This window comes from Pararge aegeria, chromosome 21, assembly GCF_905163445.1.
Source record: "Pararge aegeria chromosome 21, ilParAegt1.1, whole genome shotgun sequence".
Classification (NCBI taxonomy): Eukaryota; Metazoa; Arthropoda; class Insecta; order Lepidoptera; family Nymphalidae; genus Pararge; species Pararge aegeria.
In genome coordinates, this window is record NC_053200.1 from 3,750,906 (window position 1) to 3,769,370 (window position 18,465).

General features: G+C 35.0%; 1 protein-coding gene across 1 annotated transcript in view; it reads left to right on the top strand.

Moving 5' to 3' along the window:
- Window positions 1-670: 670 nt before the first annotated feature.
- Window positions 671-18,465, top strand: part of LOC120633212 (hemicentin-2-like) — a 54,692-nt gene continuing 36,897 nt past the window's right edge. The window contains exons 1-4 of the mRNA XM_039903364.1: window positions 671-764; window positions 4,622-4,773; window positions 7,671-7,751; window positions 14,959-15,042. Coding sequence (XP_039759298.1) covers window positions 671-764; window positions 4,622-4,773; window positions 7,671-7,751; window positions 14,959-15,042 — 411 coding nt within the window. The remainder of the gene's footprint in view (window positions 765-4,621; window positions 4,774-7,670; window positions 7,752-14,958; window positions 15,043-18,465) is intronic.

An 18,465-nucleotide genomic window follows, 5' to 3' on the forward strand; every position in this document is an offset into this window, starting at 1 on the left:
AAAAAGCGATATCTGCTAGGATACCAAACTGCAGGGAATGTAATGAGTGACAAGTGGTTTATTGGTGTACAGGAACTATAATTAATAAAAGAAGAAGAAAATAAAATGGTCGTAAGAGACTTTATTTACACACTGGTACCAATTTAGTCGTACGTAGATATTTAACATCACTGCTTTTCGTTGGCATTTCAAATAGCAGTGATGTAATTTTTCAGGAGATACAGTGTCTTTCGCCTTATTCTACGTTTGTAGAAAAAACGACACTAACAATAGAAAAAATGTATTTAATACATTGAAAGTTTTATTTTTACGCATTATCTAGTTTAATGAAGCTTATTGGAATATCGTGATACAGTTGTCAGTTCTCACGCAAACATACTCGTACGTAGATGTCCTTACTTTTACTTTGTTGACTATAGCTAACTTCAGGGTGTCGGTTTTTTGTGACGGCGCGCGCATCGTAAAAATTTACTCTCATAATTTTTCCCTAACGCGCCAAAAGAAGTAGGTATAACTTCAAAAACTTATGTGAAAGGAGATAGATATATTGTAAATATGTATAATGGATTACTGTCTCAGTCCAGTTATATTACTTTATCTAATTATAGAGATAAAATAAAAAAGAATGTATTCGGATTATTCTATATTAATTAATGATGTTTTGTTGCAGATGAAATGGCAAGTGGCTGGCGGGATGGGCATACCGTTCGCCGCTGCTGTCTTCTGCATGCTGCCCCTGTTCACATCGTCCAATGGAGATATACGTGAGTACTCAAATTCAAAAATTCTTAATGGAATTATTTCAAGTAGGTAGGCCTAATATAAGCACTTTTGAAACGTCTAGCCTGTCTGTTTGTGGTGACTCTACCACCGGTTCGGAAGGCAGATTCTACCGAGAAGAAGCCCGCAAGTAACTCAGCAGTTGCTCTTTTCTAACATCAACTATTGAAATTCAAAAATTCAAATTCAAATATGTTTTATCCTTGTAGACCTTACTACAGGCACTTATGAAGCGTTCATACATTTAACATGTTACACTAATTTTAGTGATGGTGATATCTGCTGTATCGTAGGTGGCGGTATTTACTTAAAACTAAATCTACGAGGGTTCCAATCGCGCCCTGGTCTAAGAAGAGCCCACAACAAACAGCCAGGTTTTTTTTTGTTATCACCATCTCACAGTCTAGTTAATGTTGATCTATGAAGTAAGAGCAATTCATACCCAAGCTTTTTTATCATACATGTAATCAATATTATATATAACAAATATTATAATAGGATTTTTCTATAAGCTTATGTTTTATATAAACTTTGAACTTATTTAACTTACAGAGAGACATCTCAAGGATTTCATCTGGTAATTTGATATAAAAAGATATACAATTAATTACCCTTAAATGAATTTCTAATTTTATGCAGCCTAGTTAACTGCACTACAAGTTTATTTTTACTTTTACATTGAAATTATATATTTATATAATTTTTTTTAAACACATAGCTCTGATAGTTTTTTAGACTTAATTATACTTGGCTGTATTGCTTCATCAATGGTAACTGGTAGCTAGCAGAGGACCAACTTCCTATCAGATCAGTGCTACACCAAATTCCCAAAGATCATCATGGAAGAGGTGGCATGTGAAACTAAGACGAAATTGCCTATTCTTATGCATAGATTTGACTAGAAGTCAATACATTCCCATGCAATTTCAAGCAAATACTCAGATATAAGTCACACATCCACCTTTACAATCAAGATTATATTTAAAGGATTCATAATAGCCTATGAAAGTTCTATATGAATAAAAAAGTTTTTACAAATTCAAAATTCAAAAATGTTTTATTCATGTAAACCTTATTATGAAGCGTTCATATATTTAACATTTTAACACTAATGTTAGTGATGGTGATAACTACATTCGTTAACTTAAAACTAAGGCTAGGAGGGTTCCAAACGCGCCCTGGTCTAAGAAGCCAGTTTCTGTTTTCGTTATCATCAGCTTTTTTTATCCTACATGTTATCATTATTGTTATAATAGGATTTTTCTATAAGCTTACGTTTTATATAAACTTTGAAATTATTGAGAGACATCTCATATCAATATTTGGTAATTTTGACTTCAGTCCGCCATTTTTCTTAAAGATATAACACCCGATTTGATATGTTCAAATGGCAATCGCGTTGTCTTTACAAAACTTCGTCCTTTGACTAATACATGCTAGAAGCAAGTATGGCGGCCAACCCTCGTCTAGATTGTACGAACAACGCTGGACAGAACCGTATGACTCGCATGTCGACTCCAAATGTCATAACACGAAATCCCAGGATTACAGCTTAGCTCTGATTCGACCCATTTAAAATTAATTCGACTTATTTTGAATTATTTACAGAAAACTGTATCTAAGAGCAACAATATAAACTTAGTAATAAATTGATTGAAAGGTATAAAGCTGGGGGCAGACTAGCCTCACGTAACGTAAAGTAGCCTCTAACCTCGGTGGTACGCAACGTAAGCAAGGAAACGTGGGAGAGTCAATTATTTTCCCCTGTACGTAGGTATGCAACGTTAATTAACATTTGACGCTGTTAAGACGCTGTTATAATTTTATGACGTGGTACATTTAAGTTCTAGGTACAATGGCCACACGCCTGGGATAGCCTACGAACGTCCCCTCCACCTTCTCATGCAGATCAACGTTGTGAGGAAGGCGTGTGTTCTATTACTTAGATTGTCATCTGAAATCAAGAGTCCAATTCAGTATCCATTGCATACGTTGCATGCGTGGGATCAGTTTGTCTCTAGCTTTACAATTTTTCCTTACATTACGATTCCAATCAGATGGAAGGCGTATTGCGTTGCATATATAATAAGTGTGTTTCTATTGCATAGATTTTCATCTAAAAGAGTCCAAATATCAAAATGCGTTGAATACATTACCTACGTGGAATCAGTTTATCTCAAACTTAACAAGAAAGTCCTAAAGTCCTAAAGTTACGATTTGAACCAGTTAACTAACCCGCAAGCCGCGTGGCAAAAATAAAATTTATTCTGAAAACTACACAGTTTTTATACAAAAACAAAGTCATAAATAAATTGAGGTGGGTACAGTTAGTTTAAATAACATTGGCTCCGATTTTATCCAGTGTCAATATTTCACATACAAATAGAAAACTGTATAAAACATCCATAACATGGCAAACAAAAACTAAATCCATAGCGTAGAACAAAGGAAAATATTGTACACATTTCACAGCCGCTTATGAAATAATAAGGTAAGACCGCACTATGCGTAACTGCACTGCAGGAAAAAGTTGTGGCAGGATGCGACCATTTTATTTTTATATGAACGTTGAAAGTTGACTATTACTTTAACTCTAACTTTTCCGAGTTATGTGCGTTTTATGCAATTAAATCACTTTGTTTTACGGCGAAGGAAAACATCGTGAGCATGTTGAGAATCCTCGATACAAAGGCATGCTAAATCTACCAATCCGCACTTGGCCACGCGACCTTAACCCTAAAGATCCGTATTTAAAAGATCCGTATGTTTGAAGAACCGTATTAATTTAGACTATTGTAAAGATCCGTAGTCGTCTGGTAATTTGTTGATACTGATAATGATGAAAGTTGACTAAACGCCTTACGCTGACGTTGACGTTAATTTATACAGAGACTTTTTGGCCCCACCACGCTGACTTTATGCGGATTGGTGGACTCCACACGCCTTTGAGAACATTGCGGAGAATTATCACTATGTTCTCCTTCACCGTTGAAGCAAGTGATATTTTAATTTCTTAAAACGTACATAACTTAAAAAAGTTATAGGTGTAGCTGGTTTTCGAACTCGGCCCCCCGAAACTAAAACAGATGTCAAAGGCTATCAACGCTTAAAAAAAATTAATAATACATTCATTTAAATTCACTGTTCCCTCCAAGAATTATTCCTCAGTGTAACTTATCTATGAAGAAATAAAATTCGTTTATAACGTTCATCGCAGTTAAGAGTTAAGATTAATTCTCTTACGAAGCCGTTTGATGGATCCTTGTCACCACGCAAGTTGTGAAGGGCGTACAATGTGTTTGCCCGGGAGAAAAAAACAAAACTTATACTAAGCATAATAAATGTTTTATAGAAATCTTTATCTCCTCGTCTATTTTGCGCAGTGATTATCAAACTTCGCGTAGGGCTTGTGCGGTTTACCACTACAGCAGTACTAACCGTTCCTATCAGTGTGATATTACCTTTAGGCCGCCTATATAAACAATAAACAAAATACAGGAAAATTGAAGCAAAATACTAAATCCCTATGGAAAGTTTTTTATCGGTCAAAATCCGTCATGCTTCCTTTAAAGAACGCAAAATTTCTAAAATGTATATATAAATGTCTTCAATTGATGTCCCACATGCCCAGGTCTCCCTTCTGATAAGAGAGAGAATTAGAGTATTGACTCTATTGATTGAGATTGATTATAACTGAAAACTATATTATTATAGTCAGGTACAATTTTGACAGACTGACAGCGGAGGTAAAACACGTGCTGTAGACACACTTCGGGTACTGTACCCTAAAGTCGTTGATTTCTGCCTATATACTTTATTCAATGTGCATAATAATTGGCAGGGCATCACGGGACCTCCAGAGCACGCGGTTGGCGCGGCAATGCCAACGCGCCTGCCGACGTGACAGCCAACAACTCAGTCAGCAACGTAACAGCGCAGCTTGGCGGGACAGCTTACCTGCACTGTCTTGTCGGACACTTGAGCGAAAGAGGCGTAAGTACTTTTATTTATTTTTATTTATACTGCCTTACTGTTGCTTTTATAGTGCAACATCTTTTTTACACGCTATTTTATAAATCTATTAATTTTATATATATTATCTTTTTTGCATTTTGCACGGATGGTTTTTTTTTTATTTATTTAATTATAGCCTACTTGAACTAAGGATAAAAGTAAAGAGAATCGAAAACAAGAAAACAAGACTTAATCTATACTTACTTCATTAATATTATGATCACAAGGTGTAAGTACTGTTTGTTTATTAATTTGTATGAAAGGCAAAGCAAACGCGACGGCTGACCTGACAGCCAATGTCTTTGTCAGAATAGTGTCAGATCAGCTTGGCGAAACAGCTAACTTGCACAGTCTTGTCTGACACTTGATCGAAAGAGGTATAATTAGTATTTACTTGTTTTTTGTGAAAAGCAAAGCAAACGCGCCCGCTGACCTGAAAGCCAACCGCTCAGTCAGCAACGTTACAGCGCAGCTTGGCGGGACAGCTTACTTTGTACTGTCTTCTCAGACACTTGAGCGTAAGAGGCGTAACTATACTATAATATTATTTGTTTTTGTGAAAAGCAAAGCAAACGCGCCGGCTGACCTGATAGCCAATATCTCAGATAGCAATGTGACAGCTCAGCTTAGCGAGACAGCTTAGCAGCACTGTCTTGCCGATCACTTGATCGAACGAGTTTTGTGCAAAGCAATGCGAACACGCTCGCTGACCTGAAAGCTAACAGCTCAGACAGCAACGTTAAAGCTCAGCTTGGCAAGACAGCTAACTTGCACAGTCTTGTCTTGCACTTGAAGAAAGTAGTACAAGTTGTATTTGTTTATATTTCTTTATGAAAGTAATGCAAGCGTGACTTGAGCGAAAGAACTTGTTGCAACTTCAATAATTTCGTTAGTTCAAAATTTTCCACATGGGATAAAGTAAAATGTACAATTTTTCTTGTATACAAAAAAAAACAAAAAAGTTGTATCACAATGTGTCCTTATCGCAAAAATCTAAGGAAACCTTTCTGGGAACTTCAAAAGAAATTGCTAATTACGAAACTTCGCTGATCGTAATCTCACGCCGTCGCATTGCAGATCGTGAAGTCACAACAGTCTTTGTTAAACGGAACGTATGCTATATTGTGTTTGGTATTAACTATGGTGGCCAGGTGATTTGTATTTCTAATCGGAATTTCCCGTAAATTGTTAGTAAGACATGCAATTAAGTATATTGGTCTGTAGGTAAAAAATATCACAGTTTCATGTATTTTTTACCCTATTATAAAAAAATCATTAATTCAATATACGAATAGAGTATATGGTTGCCACTTTGTGATATTTTTCCACGTACAGGTATATTTAACCTTTATTGTTTTGCATCAAAATCGCATTTTTTATGTAGACGAAATCACTGTGTAATATATTATGTTTGTAGTTGATATGTTTAACATTTTTAAATATAATAAGTAAAAAAAAAATTACAAGCTACCCACAAATTTGAAAAAAGACAGTCGATTTTGCTATAAGTAATTAAACTTTATAAAGCAATTGAATCTATTTCCATCCATATAGCATAGAAATAATAAAAAACAACGTGGTTGACAAAACTGTAAATATGTAGGGTGTATAAGAGCTCATGGATATTAGTAAAACATAAAAAGCAAAGTGTTGGGAACGTTCAAAAGCTTACTTGTACACACCTAGCAAAATACGCTATGTTCTAAAAATTTACAAGGATAAAATTTAGCTTCCCATACTTTATTCGTGACTAGGTATATAAAATGTTCGTTATGTTGCGATAAAGTCGCTAAAATATAACTTCAACCTAACCTCTATGCGGATATTGATGGTTATCTTCACCAATATTACATAGTCAATAAGGTTTTATCATTCGCCTATAAAAATCATGAAAAGTTCATTGTATGAAATATTCATAATATATCATTATGTTGTTAAGCAAATTATTTAGATTTATTTCTGTACCGGACGCCAAAAGATTTTAAAATTCTGCTTCAACTTTTAAATTAAAATATTTAATACATAATCTTCTTTAGTTAAATTGAAACGTCAAGGTTACCTGTTTGTAGTAACTCTACCACCGTTTTGGTAAGACACTCAGCACTCTTATATAGGAATGAGTTGTAGATTTGCTTAAATATATACATATTATTGCACTAAAAGTTAGCAATCTCAATTGGTAAGTAATGATGTGATCTAAGATGTTAACGGGCTAAACTTTTTTGGGAGCACGGCGGTCAAGGCAATGGTTTCTACGCAAAATCGTACTGAAACCCTACATAAATAAGTAAATATTTATTATATTATGTATTATTTTATTTGTGTAATCTAGTTCAAGTATTAGTATTTAGTTATTTGTATGTTTTTTTTTAATATGCACAACCTGCAATATGTTATCCTTTTGTTTTCCTTACCCTAAGGTTGCCTGGAAGATATCGCTACGAGGCGATAAGGCGATAAGGCCTTTTGTATACTGCTTTATCTGTGTTTTTTTTATTCTTCTTATATATTTTTATTTGTGTGCAAATAAAGAGTATAAATAAATAAACAAATAAATAGGTCAGACCAAACCAGACCAGAGAACATTCAGAAATTATAAATTCCCAAATCTAATCCGAGACCTCCAGCTTAAACCACAGGTCTCACCACTGCGCCAGAGAGATCGGCAGTAATAATAATATAATATTACATAAGCAAACTGTTATTTTTTTGATATATTATTGTTTGTAGTAGGTTTTATTTTTGCTTGTTTAAATAAAAATGTCTCATACATGAATCTATGAATAAAAATTACAAAAATGTCCTTAAAAGTATGCCGTGTGGAAACCCTAGTACTGAAGCAGCGTGGAACTAATTTTGTCCTGTTTGTTTCGCAGCAAGTGTCGTGGATTAGGAAGCGGGATTGGCACATCCTGAGCTCCGGAAAGTTCACTTACACGAACGATGAAAGATTTCAGGTGAGCAACATCTTACATTTTTAGAAACATATATAGAGAATTGCAGGACTAGACGCCATCTTTTTATTTTATTTATTACTAGCTGCTAACTTCGTCTGCGTTTGATTTTGGTTTTTGATGTGACATTCAATTTAGTTTTAGTTAAAAAAAATTAAACTTTTCAGTATCTAGCGATACTTAAATGAGGGGTTTGCTGCTGTCCGCCGAGGAGTTCTGTCCTCTATCTCCAACCACATTTATCAGATCTACACAAAGTTTTGGCAAAATTAAAATAAACTCTATAGTACAAAAATAATTATTTAAATCGGTTACAATTTGTCGGAGTTATGGTGTAAAATCGTCAAGCACTTTCGTCCCCTCTCCCAAACGGACTGAGCTTGATGTCGGGATAAAAAGTATATATATAAAAGTATATTACTTCTAACACTTCCAAGAATATGTGTACAAAGTCTCATGAGGATCGGTTAAGTAGTTTTTGCGTGAAAGCGTAACAAACAAACTTACATTGACATTTATAATATTAGTAGGGATAGGGATAGGGATAATAATTAATTAATGGACCAAGCAGATTGGCCACCTGATGTTATATGGAAAACCATTGCCTATAAACAGAGCAACATAGGGCATGCAAGAAACACATCCTGCGAAGTATTGCCATGTGACCATCAACCTGGGGGGTAGATGTGAAGTCTCATGTGCCTGTAATTACACCGGCAACCACGCGCTTCGTACCGGAACACAGCATTACGACAATGCTGCTTAGCGGCAGAAATAAGCATGGCGGTAGTACTACCCCGGAGGAGCTTTGTAGCAAAAAGCTCTCATCGTTATCATCATATCAACCCAATACCGGCCCAATACAGGGCACGGGTCTCCTCCCACAATGAGAAGGGGTTAGGGCCGTAGTCCACCACGCTGGCCAAGTGCCAACTCCACACACTTCTGTAAGCATTATGGAGAACTCTCAGGCATGCAGGTTTCTTCACGATGTTTCCTCACTGGTGAAGCAAGCGTTATTATATAATACTTAACAAAACACACATAATCGTAACTTAGAAAAGTTAGAGGTGAAGCCGAAAACCTAACTAATAGGCTATCATCGGTTCAAGAAAATTGGAACCCATTCCGCGGTGCTTTTAAGATACCTATCGAACTAACTAGTTCCCCACTAATACTGACTAAACCCACTTTGCACTGAAACTCCTTTTTGTACGATTTAAGATGCCTATCTAACTAACTAATGCTCCACTAATACTGACTACACCCACTTTGCACTGAAACTCCTTCTTGTACAATTTAAGATGCCTATCGAACTAACTAATACAAATAATACTGACTAAACCCACTTTGCACTGAAACTCCTTTTTGTACGATGGTTAGTGTAAGAGCTGACATTTAATTAAATACAACACAGGGGAACCAACATTTGGAACATAACATTTTAAGTAAAATTAAGTCAATTTACGAGTGAAACTTATTATAATTACAAGTAATTTCATAATTACTAGTTATTATGAGAAATAAGCATGGCAGTAATATTATTAACGAGGTCGGTCACAAAAACCACGATAACTATTAATTAAACTATACATTGGTTAAGACTTACTCCAGGAAACCATGTTTTAAATTGTTTCCTCATCCTCATCTTCAATATCATCATAAACATATAAACGTGTTACTCTTAATGATTAGTGAATATTATAGATAACTAGCTATTGCACGCGACTTCGTCTGCGTTTGATTTTGTTTTTTGACGTGGCATTCAATTAAGTTGTAGTTCTAAAAAAAATTAAAGTATTCATTATCGCTAAGCCTTAAATGAGGGGTTTGCTGCTGTCCGCTGAGGAGTTCTGTCCTCTATCTCCCAATTCATCCCAATTTAAACACATATTATAACCTCTATAGTACAAAAATAATTATTTCATTCTGTTATAATTTGTCGGAGTTGTGGTGTAAAATCGTCAAACACTTTCATTCCCCTCTCCCAAAAGAACCGAGCTTAATATCGGGATAAAAAGTATTCTATATTGCTTCTAACACTTCCAAGAATATGTGTACAAAGTTTATGAGGATCGGTTAAGAAGTTTTTGCGTGAAAGCGTAACAAACAAACTTACATTGACATTTATAATATTAGTAGGGATATACGTGTGCTCTCTGAGACACGAGGATGATCTATGCTCATTTTGACAAGTGCTGCACACTACTTGGCGGAAAAAGGATGTGTTTATGAGTTCTTGGCCGTGTCCGAGAATCGAACCGTAGTACATTGTATATAAATTACTAACCACTGGATTGTTTTTCTTCATAGGGTTCGACCGATTTGTCCGTTAATAATCAAAATCTATTATTGACTAGGTATGATGCGAAACATAATCGTTAGGAATAGATCACGTTCTGTAGATTGGATTTGGTCGGGTCGATATTATTAATTAGTCAAGCTTGTTTGCTGGAACTTGGTCTTCGTTAACCAAGTCAGACTATCCTCACTAGCATCTAGATATTACTAAGATATATACTTCCTACGCTACTTTCATTTATTTTTCCTAATAGTGATATATGTATTCCTTTACGTTCTTAGCTTAAAAACCCAAGATTATATAACGTATTATGTATATATATTGGTTTTATTCAGGTACAACTTATTGTAATTTTTTCGAACTTCCTTTAATGCAATGTAATAGTATATGAAACTGGGCCTTTTAAATGCAATAGTAACGAATACCAGTGGTCGTCTAGTGGTCGAAATTAAACCTTAATAATCTAAATTATAAGTTTGAACATTATTAAGGTTATGTTTTCAAAGACTATCTTCTATAATCACAGATTTCCTAAACGCTATCGTGAATTTGTCTAATTAACTACTGAAAAGTAGTATATAGGCATGTGTGGCAAATAATAACGATTTAATGTATTTATTGATTCTAATGCATATTAAAAAAAAATTAACATATATAAACTGTAGGTGTGGAAAATTTCATAGTATATAGATTATATTTGTTTATTGAAGTAAAATTTTTTTAGGCGCGACTAGGGAGTAACTCAGATTTTTTTCTGACGGAAGTAACGCTTACGTCAGAGGTCTGTTTACTTTCCGCTATTTAGAAATAATGATTTGGATTTGTCGTAAGTATATGACACTCCACGCTTCTTGACTTATACGCCAGCTAGTGGCAAATTTCATAATCAATTAGGATTATTTATTTTCAATATTTTCAAACGGAATTGTGAATAGCAAAATGTTAACAAGCAAACACTCAAACACACACATAAACATATTGCTGTATATAGCAAACATATACGTTCTCGATTGCAGAATGGGATAGATGTTTACTATCGCGGCGTGAAGTCTCAATATGTGCGATCAGATCAAGACCTTTACTCGTAAATTGACTTAATTTTACCTTGAATTTGATGTTCCGAAATTGCAAATGTTGTTTCCCCTAAGTTACATTTACCTAATTAGATGTCAGCCCTAACACTAACAATCTTACAACCAGGAGTTTCAGTGCAAAGTGGGTTTAGTTAATATTAGTGGGGCTGAGTCATCATTAGTTAATTCGATAGTCATCTAAAATGCGCCGCGGAACGGGTTCACATTTTCATTAGTGCTTTGAAGCGTTAATTTCGCGGTTCCCGATTCGTGCCCATTCACGGTTTAGTGCTGGAGTGTCTAATTTCCTATTTCTGCAAATTAATTTTGTCGGCTATAATTCTTTAGGGTTGCCGTACCCATTTATAATTAAAAAATATATTTATTCGAGGTACAATTCAATTAGAAGCACTTTTGAAACGTCAAGTCAGACTGTTTGTAGTTACTTCACCAGCGGTTTGAAACTCGGATTCTACCGAGAGCAGCCGGCAAAAAACTCAGCAGATTGCTCTTTTTCAACATCATTCTTCTTCATCTTGTGACAGATGATATCGAAGCGTCGTACTGCCGCAGCCTTTTCGTTAAGAAATTCACCAATCGAACAGTAACCGCGACTTGTTAAATGTTTTAACACATTGGTTCAACTTATGCATTGGTAGGTCCTAAATTACCTTATGTAAGCTTACCTTTGCAGTGTTTTGTTCTTGCCCTTAGTAAGAATAATTTAGTGAGCTAATAACAACTTTATATTTATCAAAACTTGTTCTCGGGAATTAATTCGTAGCTAAGAGCAATAGCTTTTATGACAAAAACATTGCTATTCCACCGCTCATGTGAAAATACAGGAAATTAGTAATTTATACCGAATAGGGATGGGATTTAATGGGAAAACATTGTTATTCCGGCATCGATGTGAAAATCCAATAATATTAACAATACCGTATCTCGTATGAGATATCTGGGAGGCTGATGTATCGGCAATGACCGGGGGATCTGATACGTTCATGTATCAAGTTCAATCAATCTTAACGGACAAATTACATGCGATTGCCGTCGGTACGCGAAGCCATACCCATTTGAGTCACTTATAAATTGTAATAATAACATATTATGTCTTTTAGTTTGAAGGTTCAGGCCATTAAACCCTATTGTGAAAATGTTTTTCCGGATGGCCAATAACACGAAACAAGTGAATGTCGCTAACGTTCTTTATTTTTTTGTAATTCGATGTATAACATGTTACTTGGGTTTAAATGGATTATTTATTTATTTAATTTATTTTAAATAATTAATAGGATTGACTTTTTACACTTTAATGCATGCTGTAAATAGTTGAACATTTTCTATATGACTCAAAAAAAAATTGGCAACTTATAATGACGACTGTTGGTTGTCCATTATAGATAAATAAATAAATAAATATCTTGCGGTAATTTGTAGAAGGTGTTTCTTGGATGCCCTGCGAACTGTTGATCTAAAAAATAATGTATGTATTGTTGTAAATAATATTTTTATTTATATTATCTATATATATATAAAATGCAAAGGTGACTGACTGACTGAGCTATCAACGCACGTTCTAACCACTGGACGGATCGGGCTGAAATTTTGCTCATAGATAGTGATTACAACGTAGACATCCGCTAAGAGAGGATTTTTGAAAATTCCAACGCTAAGAGGGTTAAATAAGGGATGAAAGTTTGTATAAAATCCTTCATATATCAATTTATTTTTCAAGTTACATCCATGAAACTTTTATTCTAGGTTTTCGATTAAAAATAAAGAAATACTTGTTTCACAAATTTTAAAAATTCCAACTTCAAAAGCGTCCGGGAGATAATAATATAATAACATAGGGGATGAAAATGTATATGAAAGTTTCTGATTGTCTCAGTAATTTACGTTTATATTTTTCTATGTGCAGCAAGACATTTTTTTAAAACTTTTTAGTTAAAGTTTACCAGATCAAACATTGAACTTAACGTGAGTGACGCCGCGGGCAATAGCTAGTTTAGTATATTCATAGGCGATGGTTTTCTATTTACAGTACAGTAGGCTAACTGCTTTGTTTTTCGTCTTAGAATAAATCTATAATATAGAATAAAAGTAGGAACTAAAATAAAATTGTGGTACCAACCTAGACCAGATTACCAAATACCATTCATTATCTTCGATTTGAGAAATTCGCGCCAGAGAGTTTTCGTCCATTTCTGATATTAAAGTGAAAAGGAAAATATAGTTGACTGACTTTCTGTAGGTGAGGCAAGATGGATTATTGTGACATTTGTCGATACAATAGTCCTTCACAACATCCATTCTATTAATATATTTAATGGCGAACTGAGTTTCTATGTTGTTTCGAAAAAGACAAGGCTTATTAACCGTGTTAACAAGGTTTCGGTTCATCTCTCGCGAGACAGAATAATTATTAGTGTTCTTTAAACTATCGTTGTTAATCAGTTATTTCTATAAGTCAACATTTATCCGTTAAATTTTACTCATTTTCGAGGGCTTCATGAAGAAACATCTTTAGAGATAAGTTCCCTTGTGCACATACTGTACCTTTTCAGATTACGTTTCTAAAATTTTAAAATGCTGATGTTGGGAAAAAGTATTTGCTGAGTTAGTAGTTATGGAAACTTAAGTTAAAATAACCCTCGAATTTAACTGCCCATGCTGTAGGCTGGTCGGTTTTATTATAAACAATACATTAGGTCACTTAATAACAGTCGGTAAGACATATGCAGTTATTAAGTTACCTTTAATATACTTAAACATTGCCATCTAGCCCCAAAGTGAGCGTAGCTTTTGTTATGCGTACTAAGATGACGGATGAATATTTTTATGAATAATATACATATATACTTATAATATACAGATAAACACCCAGACACTATAAACATTCATGTTCACCCTAAGAAAATTGTCCTGTTGTGGGAATCGAACCCACGAGCTTAGACTCAGAAAGCAGGGTCGCTGCTTTCGAGATAATTTTCTAAGTTATGTGCGTTTTGAAGTCATGTGCGTTCAATACTATAACGGTAAAAGAATACATCTCGAGGTAACCTGCATGCCTAGGAGTTCTCTATATTGCTCTGTAGGGCGTGTGACGCCTACAAACCAGCACTTCGCTAGCGTGGTGGACTACGGCTTGACCCCTTCTCATTCTGAGGGGAGACCCTTGCCCTGTAGAGAGCCAGTAATAAATAATAATAATAATCTATATATATAAAAGAGAAATTGTGTGGGTATGTTCCGTATAGGCTCCGAAACGGCTGGACCGATTTTAATGAAACTTTCAGGGAATCTCCGGATTGACCTTGCGAGTAATTCTGTAAAGTTTGGTGACGATCGCAGCACTCCTATTTTTGAACTGTCAAACTGTCAAATACAGCTTTTATTTACTATAATGATATTCTATTGTTGGGTGTACATGGGTGTAGATAATGATCTTCACCCGCTCGAGAAATGAATAGAAGAGAATGAATACGGAGAGAAATAAGTGATTAAATATATTATGAGACTTAAATTAAAAATTTAATGATGTAAGTTTATCGTTTAAATAAAATAAAGCAAAATCTAGCCCGGCGAAGCGGACTGGGTACGCTAGTAACAAATATTTATTAACTACAATAAATAAATTACAACATATTACAACAACAGAGAAAAAGAAAAATAAAAAACAATAATTTAAGAGTATGTTCCTTCGTTGTGGTCAACGGGTCACCTACTCAGCTTTGTGCCTCAGCACCATGACAGTAACTAAGTGATGGGTTGATGAAGATGAAGCGATAGTAGTAAGGACTCTGGTGAATTAAATCTTCTTCTATTACAGGTCCTGCACGGAGAAGGGTCCGAGGACTGGACACTACAAATCAAGTTCGTCCAAAAGAGGGACAACGGTACCTACGAATGTCAGGTAGGTACACCCAACTTTAAAAACGACCTGCAAGCCGATTCTGTGTCTCAGTTGACACTTAATTCAGCTAGCCACGATAAGAAGTTGCCACCACATAACCTGTTATTTGCATTCTGGATGCTAAGTTTTCAACGGAGTTTATTTCTCGGTTGGCACATCATCATCGTCACTTCAAATTCAAAAATTCTTAATTCATTTATTTCAAGTAGGCCCAGTTTATAAGCACTTTGGAAACGTCAAGTAAATCTCAGTAAAGAACATTCTGGGACGTTAAACAATATATGTCAAATTAACGTAGCTATGTGCAGTATTATATGTTGCGCCAAGCCCAAATATAGTTTCTTACATATATAAAAAGAAAACCTTTCAATTAACTTACCTACCTAATAATATAATAACGTAAGCAAACGAATTGTTTGAAAATGGTTGCTGAAAAGAGGTATTCAAATTCACACAATTTAAATTGCAAATTTAAAAGTGCTCTCGGAACTGGCGGCACTGTTTGAGATAAAACTATTTTAAGCAATAGAACCTACCTACAGTACCTACTAAGACATCTAATAAAGGGCTTAGTTAACTAGACCTACATACTGTTTCGCCTATCCTACTAATCCTACTATCCTACTTTCGTAATAAACACTTGTTACTCAATGTTGTTTGTATTGCTTCTTTGTGTTCTTGTGCAACAAAGTTATTCTATCCATCTATTTGTAAATTGAAGTAACTGTTCTTTTTTAATAAACAAAATTTATTTTGTTACAATTTCAATGTCTAGGAATATTTACGGTACGATTGGTTGAAACAACTAACTCATTTGACAACTTGACATGTTCTAGGCTGTCAAAAATCATTTTTTTTTCAAGTTAGTACTCTATAAGCACTTTAGACACGTTAGGTTTGCCTGGATAGAATTCAAATTCAAATTCATTTATTTCAAGTAGGCCTAATTTATAATCACTTTTGAAACGTCAAGTCAGTCTGTTTGTAGTGACTCTACCACCGGTTCGGAAGGCAGATTCCACTGAGAAGAGCCGGCAAGAAACTCAGCAGATTGCTCTTTTCCAACATCATTTTATAGTTTAACAATCTCTAGAATTTTAATGTTATGTGAGAGATGAGAGCGGACAACGACAAGGCTGCTTCCAAGCAAAGGAATTCATCAATCGTGTAGTAACCACGATTTGTTAAATGTGTTTTAATATATTCAACTTAGGTAAAGGTAGATCTAATATTACCTTCGGTATCATGTTATAAAAGCATATACCAAAGGATTTCTGTACTTTTCTCAGACAATATGCAGATATCACTAATTTACGGCTCCTCTAGTGCTGCAGATGTTAATGGGTGGCGGTGATCACTTAACATCAGGTGACCCGTTTGATCGTTTGCCCGCTTTTAATATAAAAAAAGTCTCTGAAATTTAGTGAAATTTTTAAAAACTGTAAAAAATGCAATGTGGTTATTCGTGGTCAACAGCGTTGTTATATATAATAACTATATAATGTTATCACATTTTAATAAAGCTAATAACAATTCCTCATTTAGATAATAACAAAATAATATCCCCCCCAAGGGTTACAAACATTTAGCAATTAATTATTATACGCTAAACCAACTCACCCACTTGCAAATGACAAAAGAGCTGTTATTACGTTTTTATTTAGTGGAAAGTAAAAAGGGTAAAAAATTCATCACATAATCGCACGCGACAATATTTCTCTTTTAAATTATAAATTAAAACCCCGCGATTTTTAATATAGTGTACATTATTCTACTAATCAAGCATTTCATTATCATTATATATTTAAATAAAATTTCATTCTTGGCGGCCATCTTGGATTTTTCATAGTGAGTTTTACATAGATAAATCTGTCATAGTGTATTGTATTTTACTAGTCAAGCCCTTTCATTCGATACCTATATTGTGGGAGTTGTAAAAAAATATGCAATCCGCCATTTTGTGACGACGGCCATCTTGGATTGATTTTCATCAAACAAAACTTAAAACACTCCCGACTAATTATGTCACACGAACACACAGACACGTCAAAACCGTGTGATGGAATGTGCTCAATGAATTTTTTAATAAACGTTACGCGGCAACATTGCGAAGTTGTTGACATACTCGTATAGTCGTACGTATAAAAGAATTTTCGTGTGAAACATATTCAATTCGAGGTGCGGAGAAATGCCAATAAAAACCGACATACAATGCGGTTCCCACTCCAAACGGGTGACAATATCCTCATACAGGTTGCCAATTTCGCAGAATGTGTTCCGCGATCGACCTTATTTACCTTCCCAATTAGTCGAGGCCACATCACACGAACAGCCTCACGTAGTAAACGCCTAGCCAGTATGACCGATGTGGTAATTTCGAAAGCTTTTACATCCAATCACGATACAATTTAAATTTATTTATGCTCATCACACAAACACTTTCCAGTTGGGGGTCGATAAACTTTGGAACGTAGGGACCCCAACGTCCACCGGTTCTCTGAGCACTGTATCCCCCGCCCATTGCCACTTCAGTATAATATCCAAACATTTCATAATAAAAACCATACGTGTTGTACGTATGGTTTTTATGGCCGTTTGTAAAATTAGTTCTGCCGCCGCTTACAAAAATCTGTCAGATGGGCATCGATTATTCAATTGGTCTAAACTTTTAAGAGCGTATTGTGGATCAAAAATGTTTGTTAGCTTATTTTTTTTATTGCTAATACAGCGCAGTGTATCATTCTCCTGGCGCATATCATTCACCTGGCGAAGTAATAAAAAGTTTTAATATTGATTTAATCTTTTTCTTAGTTCGCCAGGAGAATGATTAGTGACAAACGATAACACAGGCGAAACTACATCTACCAAAGAACTATATGGTTAATATTCCATTAACACACACGAAACGTTTTCGTCCACGTTTCTGATATGTACCGCTAGGATGTGGAACACGCTCCCGGCAACCGTGTTTCCTGCTAAGTATAACTTGAGTACCTTCAAGGCAAGAGTGATAATGCTTTTTCTAGGCAAGCGTGCTCCAACCTTGCTCTCTAACTGGCAGGATTGACGTCAAGCGGCGGCCTATCGTTAATAAAAAAAAAATTACATGACATAATTTTTAAATTTAGATTGATAATAATTTGTGCAGGGGAAAAAACAATGAAAATAGGTTTTTTTGTAAATTCAACGGCACTACAAAGTTACATCGTTATATCGTGTATTCGATAGCGCCCTGTTATAGGAAAGCCTTATGTCTAAGCCCAACAATAGAGGACACTTCTTTTCGAGTGTTTTAGTGTGTGTTTTTTTTAAGACCACTCGTTAAAGCTCAACGAACTGAAACACATACATCTTCTTTGCCACAGCCGAGTAGACACAGTCCTTGGTGCAGCGGTGAAGCGCTGTCGCTTAAAGCTTAGAGAT